This window comes from Balaenoptera musculus, chromosome 3 (genome assembly GCF_009873245.2).
Source record: "Balaenoptera musculus isolate JJ_BM4_2016_0621 chromosome 3, mBalMus1.pri.v3, whole genome shotgun sequence".
NCBI lineage: Eukaryota > Metazoa > Chordata > Mammalia > Artiodactyla > Balaenopteridae > Balaenoptera > Balaenoptera musculus.
Genome location: NC_045787.1, coordinates 133,413,600 through 133,428,604, shown reverse-complemented (window position 1 = coordinate 133,428,604; position 15,005 = coordinate 133,413,600). Strand labels below are relative to the sequence as shown.

Genomic DNA, 15,005 nt, shown 5'->3' with positions numbered 1-15,005 from the left:
CTAACCTCCGCTTTGTTCAAAGCACCCCCTCGGAATCTGAGATCTTCTCCATAGGCCAGCAGAAGTGCACGTGTCCCCCAGGTTTACAAATGCCTTAAAAACAGCCTGATAAATCATCCCCCGAGTTTGTGTACCATGTCTAACTTCGTGTCTCGGTGGGGATATTTTTAACTCCTGCTTCTAACTCCTCTCAGTTCCTTTAAGGAAGTGTGATCCGAAAGGGTCAGACATTTGGCATCTACTTGGGGGAAAACTTTGAAAGAGTTCCTGATGCTCCCCCTGGGGTAGGGCTGGCTTTCCCCGAAAGAACTGGCCCTTCAGAGTGTCTTTGCCACATAAGGGCTTGTGCGAGGCCCCAGGCACCAGTTGATGCCGTCTCTTCCCCACGACAGATGGTCAAGCCTTCAATTTCAGCTAGTGGTCTGCTGTTGAGAGGGCGGGCAGGAGATTCTGCCAGCGTGCCAAGTGACAGGGCTGCTTAGGGTAATGGGGACCTGGTGTGTGCCCGGCATAGCTTTTGTGCTAACGATGGGCTGGTGACAGGCGCCTCGCCCCGGCTCATCGCTGAGACAGAAGATCCCCTGCTCCCTTGATTCTGTTTCTCTCTGGCAGAGCTAGCGTCCTGTTTGCTGGTCTTTCAAAAGCCATTTTGGCACCAGATGGACCCCCTCACGGGGGCTAGCAGTTGTCTGACTTGAAGATGTCAGAGGGTGTGCTGACAGCTCCTTCTAACACAACCTGAATCTGGCTGTCGAGTCTGGGCTCAAATGGCTTAAACACACACAGGCAGCAAGTATTATCAACCCTGGGGAACCGGGAATGGGAGCCGGGTGCCCACTGGATGGAGAAAGGCAGTGACGTCTCCCTCCACAATATTCATGTTGACGGAGTGGAAATAATCGTACTAATAATTAGTCTTATGATTACACTTATTTGTGCAATTGCCATTATTAGTACAGTTGCTGTCAATGGTACAATTACTATTAATATCAATATTGCACTACTTCTATTATTATTAAAACTACTATAGCATAATGGTTAAAAGCACAGGCTCTGTGCAAATTTGAGTTGATTCACATTTAATAACCTTTGGGCAACTTATTTAACTTCTCCGAACCTCAGTTTCCTCATCAATAAAATGGGATTAATACTGGAGTTTATTTAGGAGGCTTGAGTTGGGAAAATGCATTTGAAATTCTTAGCGTTCTGAGCACGAAGTAAGCACCTAATACATGAAAGACATGATTATTATTACTGCCACCATCACCATGCTTACTGTGTTCCAGACACTATGCATCATTGCAGTTAATTTTCACACTTGCCTTATATGGTAGGGACTGGTATTATACCCAATTTATAGATAAGGAAAGTGTGGTGCAGAGAAGTTCAGCTATTTATCAAGGTCACACAGCAGTACCTGTCAGAGTTTGGATGGGAATCCCATTCTGGGTATTTCTAAGGGTTGTGGCTTTTCTATCATACCAAGCTGACTCTTACTGTCAACTTAGTGATAATCAGCCCTGTCCTGGGGTTTGGGTGGCTTTTAAATATTCCCTTCCAACCAGCTATGCTTGGAAGAAGCAGCCAGTTTTCACATTTCAGGTGTCTTTGGATGTAGGCTTGAACCCCAGCAAGATGGCAGACTCACGGTCCCAACCTCCACCACATTAAACAGAGTCTGACAGCAATGTGTGATCACTAGGACTACCCAGCATTTGCCTCTGAGAGTTCAGAGGAAAGGGACAGTGCAAAGGCACCTAGGATTGTGACCACTCTCTCAAACCCCTTTCCTTTCGCCCAGACTACTACTGAAGTCAGGAGTCAGCACTGGCCAGTTGGGCTAGGGAATGACAGTGTTGCCTTTGAGCTGGATTTCATTTTACACATTTGGGTTTCAGCAGTGTTCCATGAGTCATTTGTCTTGTTCAAAATGTTGATAAACTTTGGCCTCTGTGAAAAGAACCTGGAAGTAGGGATGAAGGATTGTTCAGAAGCCAGCTTTTACTGATGGGCAGTTGAGTGTTGCATGATGTTGAAAGAGCCATTTCAGGAAGATTGTTTACATTTTAAAATGTTATTTTTGGGTTGACAAAGTCATTGTCTCTCTTCAAAGAGTTATTCCCACGCCATACTTCCCTCTTGGCATATTCTAAGAGACCAGGGAGGAGAGAGATTCTGCTGGGATATTTCTCAGTTTGGTTTTCAGAAATTGGCTGAATTTGGTGCATCTTTGTGCTATGCTGTCATTACAGAGGTGTTATTTGGTTGATAGGCTTTGTACTCAGAGCTAAGACCGGACTGAGGCATCCTGGAGTGATAGTTCTTCACAAATTATGTGTATTGAAGTAGGGATTTTACTCCAGTGTAGACTTGAAGTGGAGAAAAGGTGAAGACAAGAAAATTCCTATGGGAATTTAACTAATCAACATTTTAATGCAGTGTAACATTTTGGGGAAATATTTGGGCCTGAAATTCACAGCACTAAAAGTAAAAAGGAATGAAGAACTTTCGGCAGCTTTTAAAATGCTTCTTTCCCCAAACATAGGCAGGTGGAGAGGTTTAATTATAAGTGGCCAACAAGAATGCCCTAACTGGACACTTTTGATCCTTGCTGCCTTTCTGTGATGAACTTTAACAACTGCCAGCTGAGAAATATAGAAATAACTCATCTAAGTTATCACCCAGACCAGGACACTTTTGAAAGTTAAAGTGGGTACTGTTCATACTTACACTAATACAACTGGTGTAAACTAGAATTATTCTTGGCAAATTTGGACCTTTGGTCACCCTAGCCAGTAAAACCCATAGATCTCACTCTAGAATCAATTCAGAGATCAAGGTGGCAGTGAGGCAGGACGTTCCTCCTTCCATCACAAATAGCTTTTGTCTATAGCATGCATGTAAGGAAAACATATGGGATATGTTCAAGAAGCCAAAGGACTTCAGTCAGTATGTGAATCTTACCTACTTCTCATAAGTACTCCTAATTAGAATATTTTATTTGGAGATGCTAAGATAAAAAGTGTTTACCATCTCCTTACATTCATCTAGCGTGTATCTTGCCGGTTCATCATCTGTGAATTTACGGGGCTTAAATTACATGTTGTTGTTGGAGACTATGAGTAATTCTCAGGCAATTATCTCCAATTGGACCCTGCCTTAAATTATGGGGAAGACTTACCCTCTTTATGAGTGAACATACTTCCTTGGGGGCTTAATTCTTTTGTGACATCTGTTGGCAGCACGGAGAGCATTCTCTTCATAAAGAAGGTCCAGCTTGGATGCAAAACAAAGGCTAAAGCTTTAAACAAAATACTGGCTCTAACATCATTCTGAATATTTCAGGAAACGTGCAGAGAATAGAATGCATGACCCAGAAGTGACTTACTACTTTTTTCCCTTCTGTGTCAGGACTGAAATGCTAACCGTGATAATTTGTTTCTTCACAGGTTCTTCTTGAAATTTTTCCTCAAGTGTAACCAAAATTGCCTAAAGAATGCAGGAAACCCACGTGACATGCGGAGATTCCAGGTGGGTCTGTCTTGTCTTTCTTATACCTCAATAATGACATGAGTATCGGGAGAGGGTAAAAAAGCCTTAGGTGGAGAAGAAACAGTATCATTGTTTTCCCAGAGGTGCAGAGCAGGTGACACTTTGGGTCCCCAGGTCTCTGTACTCTAGAAGTTGTTGTTTTTATTAAAGAAGAATTAGGACTGAGCCACCTGCGTTCACTGGTTGAAGCAATGGTACCCTTTGAGCCTAGTTTGGCTTCCCAAATGGACTCATAAGCTTAAACCACTGCAGGTTAAGTGAAGTACATACAAAATGATGCATCCTTTGCCGAAAGTTCTACAGGTAGAAAACTGGTAAATAGGAGCTTTGTGCTGTTTTGGAATGATGTCACCTTCCTCCTTCCTTTCTCTCTGTTTTCCTTTTCCAATCTTGGAAATTGTTGTCAGTAATTATCTATTAAAAATGGACCCCTGAAGAAGCAGGGCATATCTAGGGCGGTATGGGTGACACTCAGTCTGTTTCAGAAATGTCCTTGTACAGCAACATGTAAATGTTTTCAAGCATCAGTCATATCTGCCACCATTTGAAGCATGAGTGGTATGTCAACTTCATATAATTATACATTTACTAAAGGAAAAAAGATGTGAAAATACATGTGTTAACTTCCAAGACACAGACATGGTGGTTGGGTTTTAGGAAGGGTTGCTAAGTTCTAGATACATGCTTCTCAAGCCCTAAAGTGCTGAGAATCCTCTGGGGATCTTGTTAAAATGCTAATTGAGGTCTGAGATGTGCCTGAAATTCTACCTTTCTAACAAGCTCCCAAGCGATGGCAAAGCCATGGACCACACTTTGAGTAGCAAGGTTCTAGACCCTTGTGTTGCTCTCCGTCTAATTTTATGACTAACTTATTTGCACGGTCAATGTTAGTTTCTCCACCAGAGTAATGATTCATCTATGGATGCCCATGGGGTCTGTCAGTGAAAAATAGCATGGTGTTTAAGGTATGTTCTTAGGTATAGTTAGTCCACTTTAAGTGTAGATTGAAATATATGATCTCTGAGAGGATCTTGACAAATTTTAGCTGCATATTCTCTGATGGGAGAAAGGGAAGGGATGATTCTGGGCACTGATTTTTGGATGTCAAGATCTCTTAGTCTCCAAGATGATTATTTTTATTTTAATTTTTATTATTATTATTTTTAACATCTTTATTGGAGTATAACTGCTTTACAATGGTGTGTTAGCTTCTGCTTTATAACAAAGTGAATCAGTTATATATATACATATATCCCCATATCTCTTCCCTCTTGCGTCTCCCTCCCTCCCACAAGATGATTATTTTTAATAGGTGAGACTCAGTAGTCTCATGAAAGAACAAATTCATTAGAAAGAAGACATTCTCTCCTGAGATTCTGAAGCAGTTCTGGAAATCATTTGGCCTTGCCACCTTTTGTCCTGACAGATAAATGGGGAGAATCCCTAGATTCCTAGTGTCCTGGAAAATGTTTCTCCTGGGGAGCTTCTGACTAAGTGGGTAGACTTGGGTGCTTTCATTCCCACCCAGGACATTTTGCATTGAGTTGGAGTCAGCTTTGCTGGTGAAACATGTGATGCTATTAAGTATGTGTTGCTAAGTGTCTTGGAACATGAGGTTAGGTTTCAGTATAAACTGTGTTGTCACTTACCTTGGCCTTGAAATGGGCCATAGATCTCCTTTGACCAAACTTGGATTAAGAACAAGGCATATCCAGGCACGAACCAATTGATGTGTAATAAACGTGTCTAGTAGACATGTGTGATGCCTTATGAATACTGGGATCAACTTTGCTGTGCTTCTCAGGGCAGAAGAGTTAGAGATGGACTTTGGTGACACCAGGAATCTAAAAGAGTATGTGTGTAAGACTTCTGGGGCCTTGTGTGTTTTTCCTCACAGGACCTGCCAGTGAAATGTCTGAAAGCTTTGAAGTATAGGAATGTAGCTCTCGGATGAGATGAGAACCAACTCAGTCTATTATTTTTGAGAGTATCTAGAAAGCTTTATTTTTACAGACAAAATAGTTATTCTTTGTTTAGCATAAGGGCTATTGAGTCAAGGAGGCATGAGTTAGATTTCTGCAAAACCTCAATTTCCTCAACTGTAAAATGGAGTAAAAATGATGATTCTGCTGATTTCACAAAAGACAGTATTTTGTAAGCATAACTAATTTACACATGATCAAATATAAATGTAAGCTTTTGGAGAGAATATTTGCTATAAACTAAAGCTGGGTCATTAGTTCAGTATCGGGTTTCTCAGCCTGGGCACAAATGACATTTTAGACTGAATAATCCTTTGTTTGGAGGTGGGGGTGGATTTGTCCTGTTTATCATAGGATGTTTAGTAGATGTCACTGGCCTCTACCCACTAGATACCAGTAGAGAGACCATCCCCCCACTGCAGTCATGACAGACCACAATGTCTCCAGACATTGACAAATGTCCCCTTGTGGGGGTGGGAGTGCAGAATTGCCCCTGGTTGGGAATCACTGGTTTAGTCCTATACCTGATGACCTCTGACTCTCCCTGGAAATATCCAGCAACTTAAACTCAATGAGCCCTAAACCCCATTGTCAGCCTCGTTTTTTTTGTGCGTAAGCCTCCACCGCAAGCTGGCTTCTCTTCCTGTGTTCCCTTCCTGGGTTCATTCCTAACTGCCTTAAGTGCTGGAGAGATGACTGTTTACATTTGTGTCTGCATTCAGGGTGTTCCGTAGACATATGTATAACTATATGTGTCCATGTGTGTACCTTGATGTATGACCATGGACATTGTCCGTAATGATGATGATGAAGCTAACATTTATTGGGTACTCACTATGTGAGAGGTATTGTGCTAAGTATTTTACATGAGTTATCACATTTATCTTCACAATATATGCAAATAGGGTTTAGGAATGTGCAAATAGGGATTATTCCCATTTTACAGATGAGGAAACTGAAGTCTAGAGAAGTTAAGCAATTTGCCCAAAGTCACCCATCTACTAAGTAGTGAAGCAGTGATTCAACCCAGTCAGTCTGACTCAGATGTTCTCTAGTGTCATGGGACAGTAAATAACTTGTCCAGAGCCTGTAGGCAATACTTAGTGAAGCAGTAAAGAGGTTTCTCGACATCTGAGAGCCCCAGTGGCTACCCGTGAATATGTGTTAGAATCCTGGGAAAGCTGAGGAGCATTTTCAAAAGGGCTATTTGCTGTGAATAGAACCTAAGGATACCGTCTGCATGAAGGACACTGGGATGCCAGCAAAGCTCATCAAGCAGTGCGTGGAGTTGTGTGGAAGGGGAAGAACTTGAGCACTGTTTCTGATCAGAGCCACAGTGTTGGTCAGTGTTTATTCGTATGAACTTTAGAGAAAGAAGCTATTGCTCAGAAAACTGCCTGCACTTCACCTAATCGATGGAGGTTTTAGCCAGTTCTCCAGGGCAAGAAAGACCCCTCACCAAATGAAGCCTGAGTCCGGTGGCCCCTGACAGCTCAGAGAACTCTGTTCGGAAATCACACTGAAGTTCCCAACTGTTAGAACTAAACCAAGAAGGGGAGGATTAGTCTTCCCTGCAGCTACCCTGGCTGACAGAGGTGTGTCCTAGAAACATTGGTGGAACTTTTCCTATGAATAGGCATTGATTGCCATCATTTTTCTCACAGTACGCTAATTGGGAAGCTGGTTTCAAATATTTTGATGTCACTGTTGCCCTGGGCAGGGGCTGGGGGGAGTGAGAGAGTGTCATTTTGGCAGGAGAAAACTCCTTTCTACTCTTTTCATCTCGATGTGACTTTTCCCCTTTATACTGAAAACCCGAGGCCTGGAGACATCTGAGTGAGAAGGCACTCTTCTGCCTATTCAGTGGGCTCCCCCCACCTGTCGTGGGTGCCGCTTTTTCTCTCACCCCGTTTTGTATGCTCACCAGGCCAGCCTGATCTTCATGCAGCCATGCCAGAGCGTGTCTCCTCTGAACAGCAATCACGGGCCTGTGTAGGTGACTGAGGAGGACATAAGAAAGGTTGTTGATCTCTTGACATGTAAAGACATTCTGTCAAGCAAACTCAGACTCACAGCGACTGAGCTTCTGGTGTGTAAACAGAGACTGCTTAATTACACAGGTCATGTCAATTAGTGTGACCTTAGCGTTTTCAAGAAATTAATCACTTTCTGTAGAGCTCGGCTGTGTTCATACTTTAAGGCAGTATGGAATAAACCTTGTAGAGAATCTGGTACAATCTTTTTTCTTTTTTTTTTTTTTTTTTATAATGGATGTTTTCTTTTGAAATCCCCAGGCTGTGGTTAGGGTAACAAACTTGCTTAAATACAACAGTGGATACAGGCTTCATTCAGTTCTGGCGGGTGTGGGGACATGGGGAGGAAGAGAGAAGGAGGGAAAGCTGTGAATGAAGACAGCTCATGACAGGGAGAATTTCACTGTGACTAAATGAGCCCATTTCTTCATCTTGACACTAAAAACACGCTAATGTCAAAGGACTGTGTTAAAGCCATGTCACAGGTCTGGTTTTTAACTGACAGGAGCTAGACAATTCAAGGTTAAGATTTAAATCCTTATCAATAGCTTTCCTTGTTGGGGCTGGCAGAGTGGGGTGTTGAGGGGAGGAACAAGAATTGGGTACAAGCTGTCATCACAGTAGATACCATAATACCTGGAGACTGGGAAGTAAATTTCCAGGTTCATCTTATCTCTTTAACAAAGTTTTCCATAGGATGTAAATCTCTCTCTGTGTATAAATGTTAGCTCTGTAGCTACATGTGAACATAAATGTAAGATATCTTTGTTCCTGCCTGCATGCCTGCACTCAGTAGTATTTATTGACATGGGAGGTGGTGAGTGTACCATGATGAACAAAAAAGACCGAGTGTTTGCCCTAATGAAACTTATATTCTAGTCAGGGTCTATTAGTTAGGTTAACACTAGCTGCTGTAAAAAATAGGCCAAAGAATACATAATGGCTCGTGTACAAGAGAAGGTTATTTCTTGCTAACGTAATGGTACAAGGCAGGTATTCCTGGTTGGTGAGCAGATCTTATACATGAAGTAGTTTGGGGACCTGTGTCTCCACCATTCCCTAGAATCTCGTTGTCTCCATCCATCCAGCTGAAGGGTAAAGAGTGCATGCAGGGGGTACGTGGACTTCTTAAACCCTGGTCTTCGAAGTGATCCTCGTCAAATCTGCCCACGTTCTACTGGCTAGAAGTCTGTCACATGGCCATGTGTAACCACAGAGAAACCTGAGAGTTTCTAGTTGTACCACCCAAGAAGAAGAGAAAATGGATATATAAGGAATGATTACCATCAGCTGCTATGCTGTGTACAAATAATTACACATCATTAAAATTTTTAATTATTGCTATAAAGGAAGTGAAACAGGATATTATGAGAGAGAATACCAGTGTGGGATCAGGGATGGGAACCTACTTTAAAGCAGGTGCCCAGGGAAAACTTCTGAGGAGGGGACTTTTAAGCTCAGAGGTAATGGATAAGAATCACTCATCCTGAGGAGAGCCAAAAGAATTTTCTGAGCAGAGAGAACAGCAAGGTCCCAATTCATGTTTATCTCACGTTTATCTGAGGAGATGAACAATCTTCTTTCACTTACGAGTCTTTTGGAGTGAGGGGGTAGGAAATAGGAGAAACGACTAGGTTATTCTTCCCAAATTCCCACCAAAAATGTCTGGTCTTTCAAAAATGATGACATGGTAAATGACATTAAAAGGCAACTCTCTGCCCCCCTTTTTTGGGTGAATTCTATAAATTTTGGGGAATCCTCGTTACTTATTCAGAAGCCTGCAGTGTATGATTAGAGGATTCTTAAAATATATGCCCAACCCCTGCAGTTTCGGTCTGCTTTTAAAGGCGCTTAAATAAAGAAGGAAATATTGTTATCCCTTTTATTTCTCTCCCACTCTCCCCCACCCCCTGTCTTATATTGTTTTGACAAACAGCACATCTTGCAATTAAATTCTGTACCAACCGAATGCTAGGGGCCCGAGCTGCCATCACTCTCTTCCTACAGAATAATTTCAAGATGCACCATGCTGATTAATTATACTGAAAGCAGCTCTAATGATAGTTTCAGAATACAGGATTAATTCACATAACGTGGTAAATACAAATGGTGGATTTTCAACCTGATGTATTAAACCATTACAGCTTGCTGGGCAAATATGTATCTTGGCATGAGCCTTATGCTGGGCCTTGGCAGAAAATATGCATCACTGAAAAGGAATCCTTATGAACAGGATTTGATGAGTGGTAGCTCTTCACTAGGAGGAAATAAATTCCTACATTAAGTACAGTTGCTATTGAAAAAACTGTAAAATACATTAAACGATAGATGTAAAAGTGTTTGGTTTGATCAGTGTTGCCAATGGATATTGGTTCTGAGGATGTCTATACTTACTGAGACTTACCAACAGAAGGTATTCTTATATTCTTCCACTTTTTAGGTTGTAACTTATAGAGCTCTTATTATGTGTGAGACCCTGTACTAAGTGTTTTACATGTATAATTTTATTTATTTTTCTACCCTTTTCCCCTTGTTTACTTTCCTCCAAACGGGTACATTGGCTGCCTTTCTCTTCCATCATTTCTCTTCCCCAAATATACTAAACTCATTCCTGCCTCAGGATTTTTGCACTTGCTATTCCATCCCCCTGGAAATTCTCCCACCATATCATTGAATGGCTGGATACTTCTTATTACTCAGATTTCAGCTAACATGTCACCTCCTTAGAGAGGCCTTCCTAATCATCCACTCAAAAGTAGCTCCCACCTAGGCGTCAGCCCCCTCTCCTCATTTTATTTTCTTCTTGGAACTTTTCACATTCCAAAATTTGCTTTCATTGCTTATTTATTTATTGTCTGAAAACGCTTTTTGATTCCCAATGGGAACTAAGCTCTTGATGGGCGAATACTTTGTCTTGTTCATTGCTGCTTCTCCAGTACATAGAATAATGCCTGGCACTTATTCCTATGATTAAATGACTTATCTAAGGTTACAGACTAGTAAATGATGGAGTCGGGGTTCAAACTCAGCACTGTCTGACCCTGGAAACTGAGCTGATGACTAATATGCTACTTTCTTTCTCCCAGTTTCCATACCTGTGTGCCATGGTCCCATCGGCAGAGAGCACGCATGGCAGTTCTGTATGTTTGGGCTTACTGCTACTTAAAATGGCCAATGGGAACACATAAATGGAGAGCACCAGTTAAATGCCAATGACACCATCAAGAGTCATCAAAAGTATCCTGATCCACAGAGAGAGAAACTAGGTTCAGATCAATGATGAGCTTTTTACATCTACAGTGTGTCACAGTTCAGGAGACAGAAGCTGAGTCTAGTTTCCAATAGTCCAAATTAGTCTAGCACAAGAATCTGAGGATTTAGAAGTGTCTGTTCTTGTCTTACTGTTAAAAGAAGAGTGATTTTTGCCTTGAGCCTTAAAGGGCGGATTTAATTCAGCTACTCGCTCCCTCACTCCTGCAGTTCCACTCTGTTACATCCTGTAGGTTCATGCGTCCTCCATAATTTTTAATGAGTTATTTGGGCTCTTTCAACCAGATAGAAACTAACAATCAGGCTGGTTTCAGAGAATATCTCGTTTCATATCAGTCAAGGATATTTTAAAGGACAGAGTTAATGAAGACCCAACTGCAGCAGACCTTTTTTATGTAAATAATACCTAAAGTGTGGTCAGCCAGATAGATGCAGCAAAGTGTACTGGAAGAGACCAGAGGCAGGGGAGAGAGGGCCTAAGCCAGGAGCTTGTCTTGAGAGGCCAGAAGCTGTTGTGGGGGAGAGAAGTGGACCTGGAGTCTAAAGTTTCCCTTCAGGTTTGCCTCTGCTCTTAATTTGTCTTATGGCCTTGAGGATGTTTTTAAGTCTCTTGGACCTCAGTTTTCCAAGCTGTAAAAGGAGGCATTGGACAAATTTGCAGTATCATAACTACTAAGGACTCCTTTTGTGATTTTTATCCTACAAACGTCTTGTGGTGACATATTTTTCAATGTAATTGCATTTATTGAGTAAGAATCACAATCTCTATTTTAAAATTAGTCAAAGCCATGTGAAACTGCCAATTTAGAGCTTCTCATGTGCATGACATAACCGTGTTTCCACATAGAACTGTTATAATCCCATATCAATAAAGGAAGGTTACTGAATGTTTTGGTATGCATCCTTACTATGGATGAATTTAGGATGCCCTCTCTGAAATGTTGTCCCCAGTACAACATTTGAAAACTTGTCGTTGGAAGCCACTAGATTGGCTGATCTCTTGGGTCCCTTGTGACTTGTTGGAGGAGACTATAAAGAGTAGTTCAATAGACAGGTTGGATGTAGAATGTGGGCTGTGTGAAGTAGAGGGTAGAATTTTGATCAGTAGACTTTATTTTGTAGAGCAGTTTTAGGTTTACAGAAAAATGAGGGGAAAGTACAGAGAGTTCACAAATACTCCCTTAATACCCCCTCCCCAGTTTCCCTTATTATTAACACCTTGCAATAGTGTGATACATGTATTACAATTGATGTGTCAATGTTGATACACAATATTGTTAATTGTTAATTAACATCCATAGTTTACACTAGGACTCACTATGATGTACATTCTTTGGGTTTATACAAACTCATGATGTTATGTATCTACCATTACAGTATCATATAGAATGGTTTCATTCCCCACCCACCCCCCAAATCCTCTGTGCTCTACCTATTCATCCCTCCCTCCCTCTTCCCAAACTCCAGGCAACCACTGATCTTTTTACTATCTCCATAGTTTTCCCTTTTCCAAAATGTCATATGGTTGGAATCATACAGTATATAGTCTTTACAGGTTGGCTATTTTCATTTAGCAATTTGCATTTAAGGTTCCTTCGTGTCTTTTTGTTCCTTGATAGCTCATTCCTTTTTTTTAAATTTTATTATTTTTTATACATTTTTATTGGAGTATAATTGATTTACAATGTTGTGTTAGTTTCTGCTGTACAACAAAGTGAATCAGCTATATGTATACACATATCCCCATATCCCCTCCCTCTTGAGCCTCCCTCCCACCCTCCCTATCCCACCCCTCTATGTCATCACAAAATACCAAGCTGATCTCCCTGTGCTGTGTGGCTGCTTCCCACTAGCTATCTATTTTACATTTGGTAGTATGTTTATGTCAGTGCTACACTCTTACTATGTCCCCGCCTCCCCTTCCTACCCCGTGTCCTCAAGTCCATTCTCTATGTCTGCATCTTTATTCCTGACCTGCCACTGGGTCCATAAGTACCATTTTTCTAGATTCCACATGTATGCATTAATATACGGTATTTGTTTTCCTCTTTCTGACTTACTTCACTCTGTATGACAGACTCTAGGTCCATCCACCTCACTACAAATAACTCAATTTTGTTCCTTTTTATGACTGAGTAATATTCCATTATATATATATGTGCCATATCTTCTTTATCCATTCATCTGTTGACGGACATTTAGGTTGCTTCCACATCCTGGCTACTGTAAATAGTGCTGCGATGAACACTGTGGTACATGTATCTTTTTGAATTATGGTTTTCTCAGGGTATATGCCCAGTAGTGGATTTGCTGGGTCATATGGTAATTCTATTTTCAGTTTTTTAAGGAATCTGAATACTGTTCTCCATAGTGGTTGTATCAATTTACATTTCCACCAACAGTGCAAAAGGGTTCCCTTTTCTCCACACCGTCTCCAGCATTTATTGTTTCTAGAATTTTGATGATGGCCATTCTGAGTGGTGTGAGGTGATACCTCATTGTAGTTTTGATTTGCATTTCTCTAATGATTAGTAATGTTGAGCATCTTTTCATGTGTTTGTCGGCAATCTGTATGTCTTCTTTGGAGAAGTGTCTATTTAGGTCTAATGCCCATTTTTGGATTGGGTTGTTTGTTTTTTTGATATTGAGCTGCATGAGCTGCTTATATATTTTGGAGATTAATCCTTTGTCAGTTGCTTCATTTGCAAATATTTTCTCCCATTCCATAAATTGTCTTTTTGTCTTGTTTACGGTTTCCTTTGCTGTGCATAAGCTTTGAAGTTTCATTAGGTCCCACTTGTTTATTTTTGTTTTTATTTCCATTTCTCTAGGAGGTGGGTCAAAAAAGGATGTTGCTGTGATTTATGTCATAGAGTGTTCTGCCTATGTTTTCCTCTAAGAGTTTTATAGTGTTTGGCCTTACATTTAGGTCTCTAATCCATTTTGAGTTTATTTTTGTGTATGGTGTTAGGAAGTGTTCTAATTTCATTCTTTTACATGTAGCTGTCCAGTTTTCCCAGCACCACTTATTGAAGAGGTTGTCTTTTCTCCATTGTATATTCTTGCCTCCTTTGTCAAAGATAAGGTGACCATATGTGTGTGGGTTTATCTCTGGGCTTTCTATCCTGTTGCATTGATCTATATTTCTGTTTATGTGCCAGTACCATACTGTCTTGACTACTGTAGCTTTGTAGTATAGTCTGAAGTCAGGGAGCCTGATTCCTCCAGCTCCATTTTTCTTTCTCAAAGTTGCTTTGGCTATTCGAGGTCTTTTGTGTTTCCATACAAATTGTAAAATTTTTTGCTCTAGTTCTGTGCAAAATGCCATTGGTAATTTATTAGGGATTGCATTGAGTGTGTAGATTGCTTTGGGTAGTATAAGCTCATTTCCTTTTTTTTTGCTGCATCATCCTCCATTCTATGGATTACCAGTTTGTTTATCCGTTTACCTACTGAAGGACATTCTGGTTGCCGATGCCTTTTATTTAGTTGAATTTTTTTTATGGATATAATTGTAGATTCACATGCAGTTGTTCAAAATTATGCAGAGGGATCCTGTGTATCCTTTACTCAGTCTACCCTTATAGTAATATTTTACAAAACTATTGAGCAATATTACATTGTACTATACAGTATTCATACAGGATATAAACATTGATACAATCCATCCATATTATTCACATGTCGCTAGTTTTACTTGTACTCATCTGTGTGTGTATGCTTTTAGTGCTATAAAATTTTATCATGTGTAGGTCTGTGTATCTATCACCACAGTCAAGATATTGGACATTTCTGTCCACACAAGGATCCCTCCTGTTGCCCTTCTATAGTAGCCCCATCCACCTTCCCTCTGTCCCTAATCCCTGGCAACCACTACTTTGTTCTTCATTTCTAAACTTTTGCTATTTCAAGAATAAATAAATAGAATCATGCAGTGTACTAGTTTGCTATGATTGCTGTGACAAAATACCACAGACCAGGTGGCTTAAAAACAGGAATGTATTTTCTCAAAGTTCTAGAGGCTGGAAGTCCCAGCTCAAGGTGTCAGCAGGTTTGGTTTCCTCTGAGGCCTCTCCTTGGCTTGCAGATGGCCACCTTCTCACTGTGTCCTCACATGGTCTTTCCTCTTTGCATGAACACCTTGTGTGCCCAAATTTCCTCTTCTTAT

The 15,005-nt window shown here is 40.9% G+C and overlaps 1 protein-coding gene across 1 annotated transcript in view; it reads left to right on the top strand.

The window, feature by feature from the left end:
- Positions 1 to 15,005, top strand: part of EBF1 (EBF transcription factor 1) — a 392,957-nt gene that overhangs the window by 247,897 nt on the left and 130,055 nt on the right. The window contains 1 exon segment of the mRNA XM_036848092.1: positions 3,450 to 3,531. Coding sequence (XP_036703987.1) covers positions 3,450 to 3,531 — 82 coding nt within the window.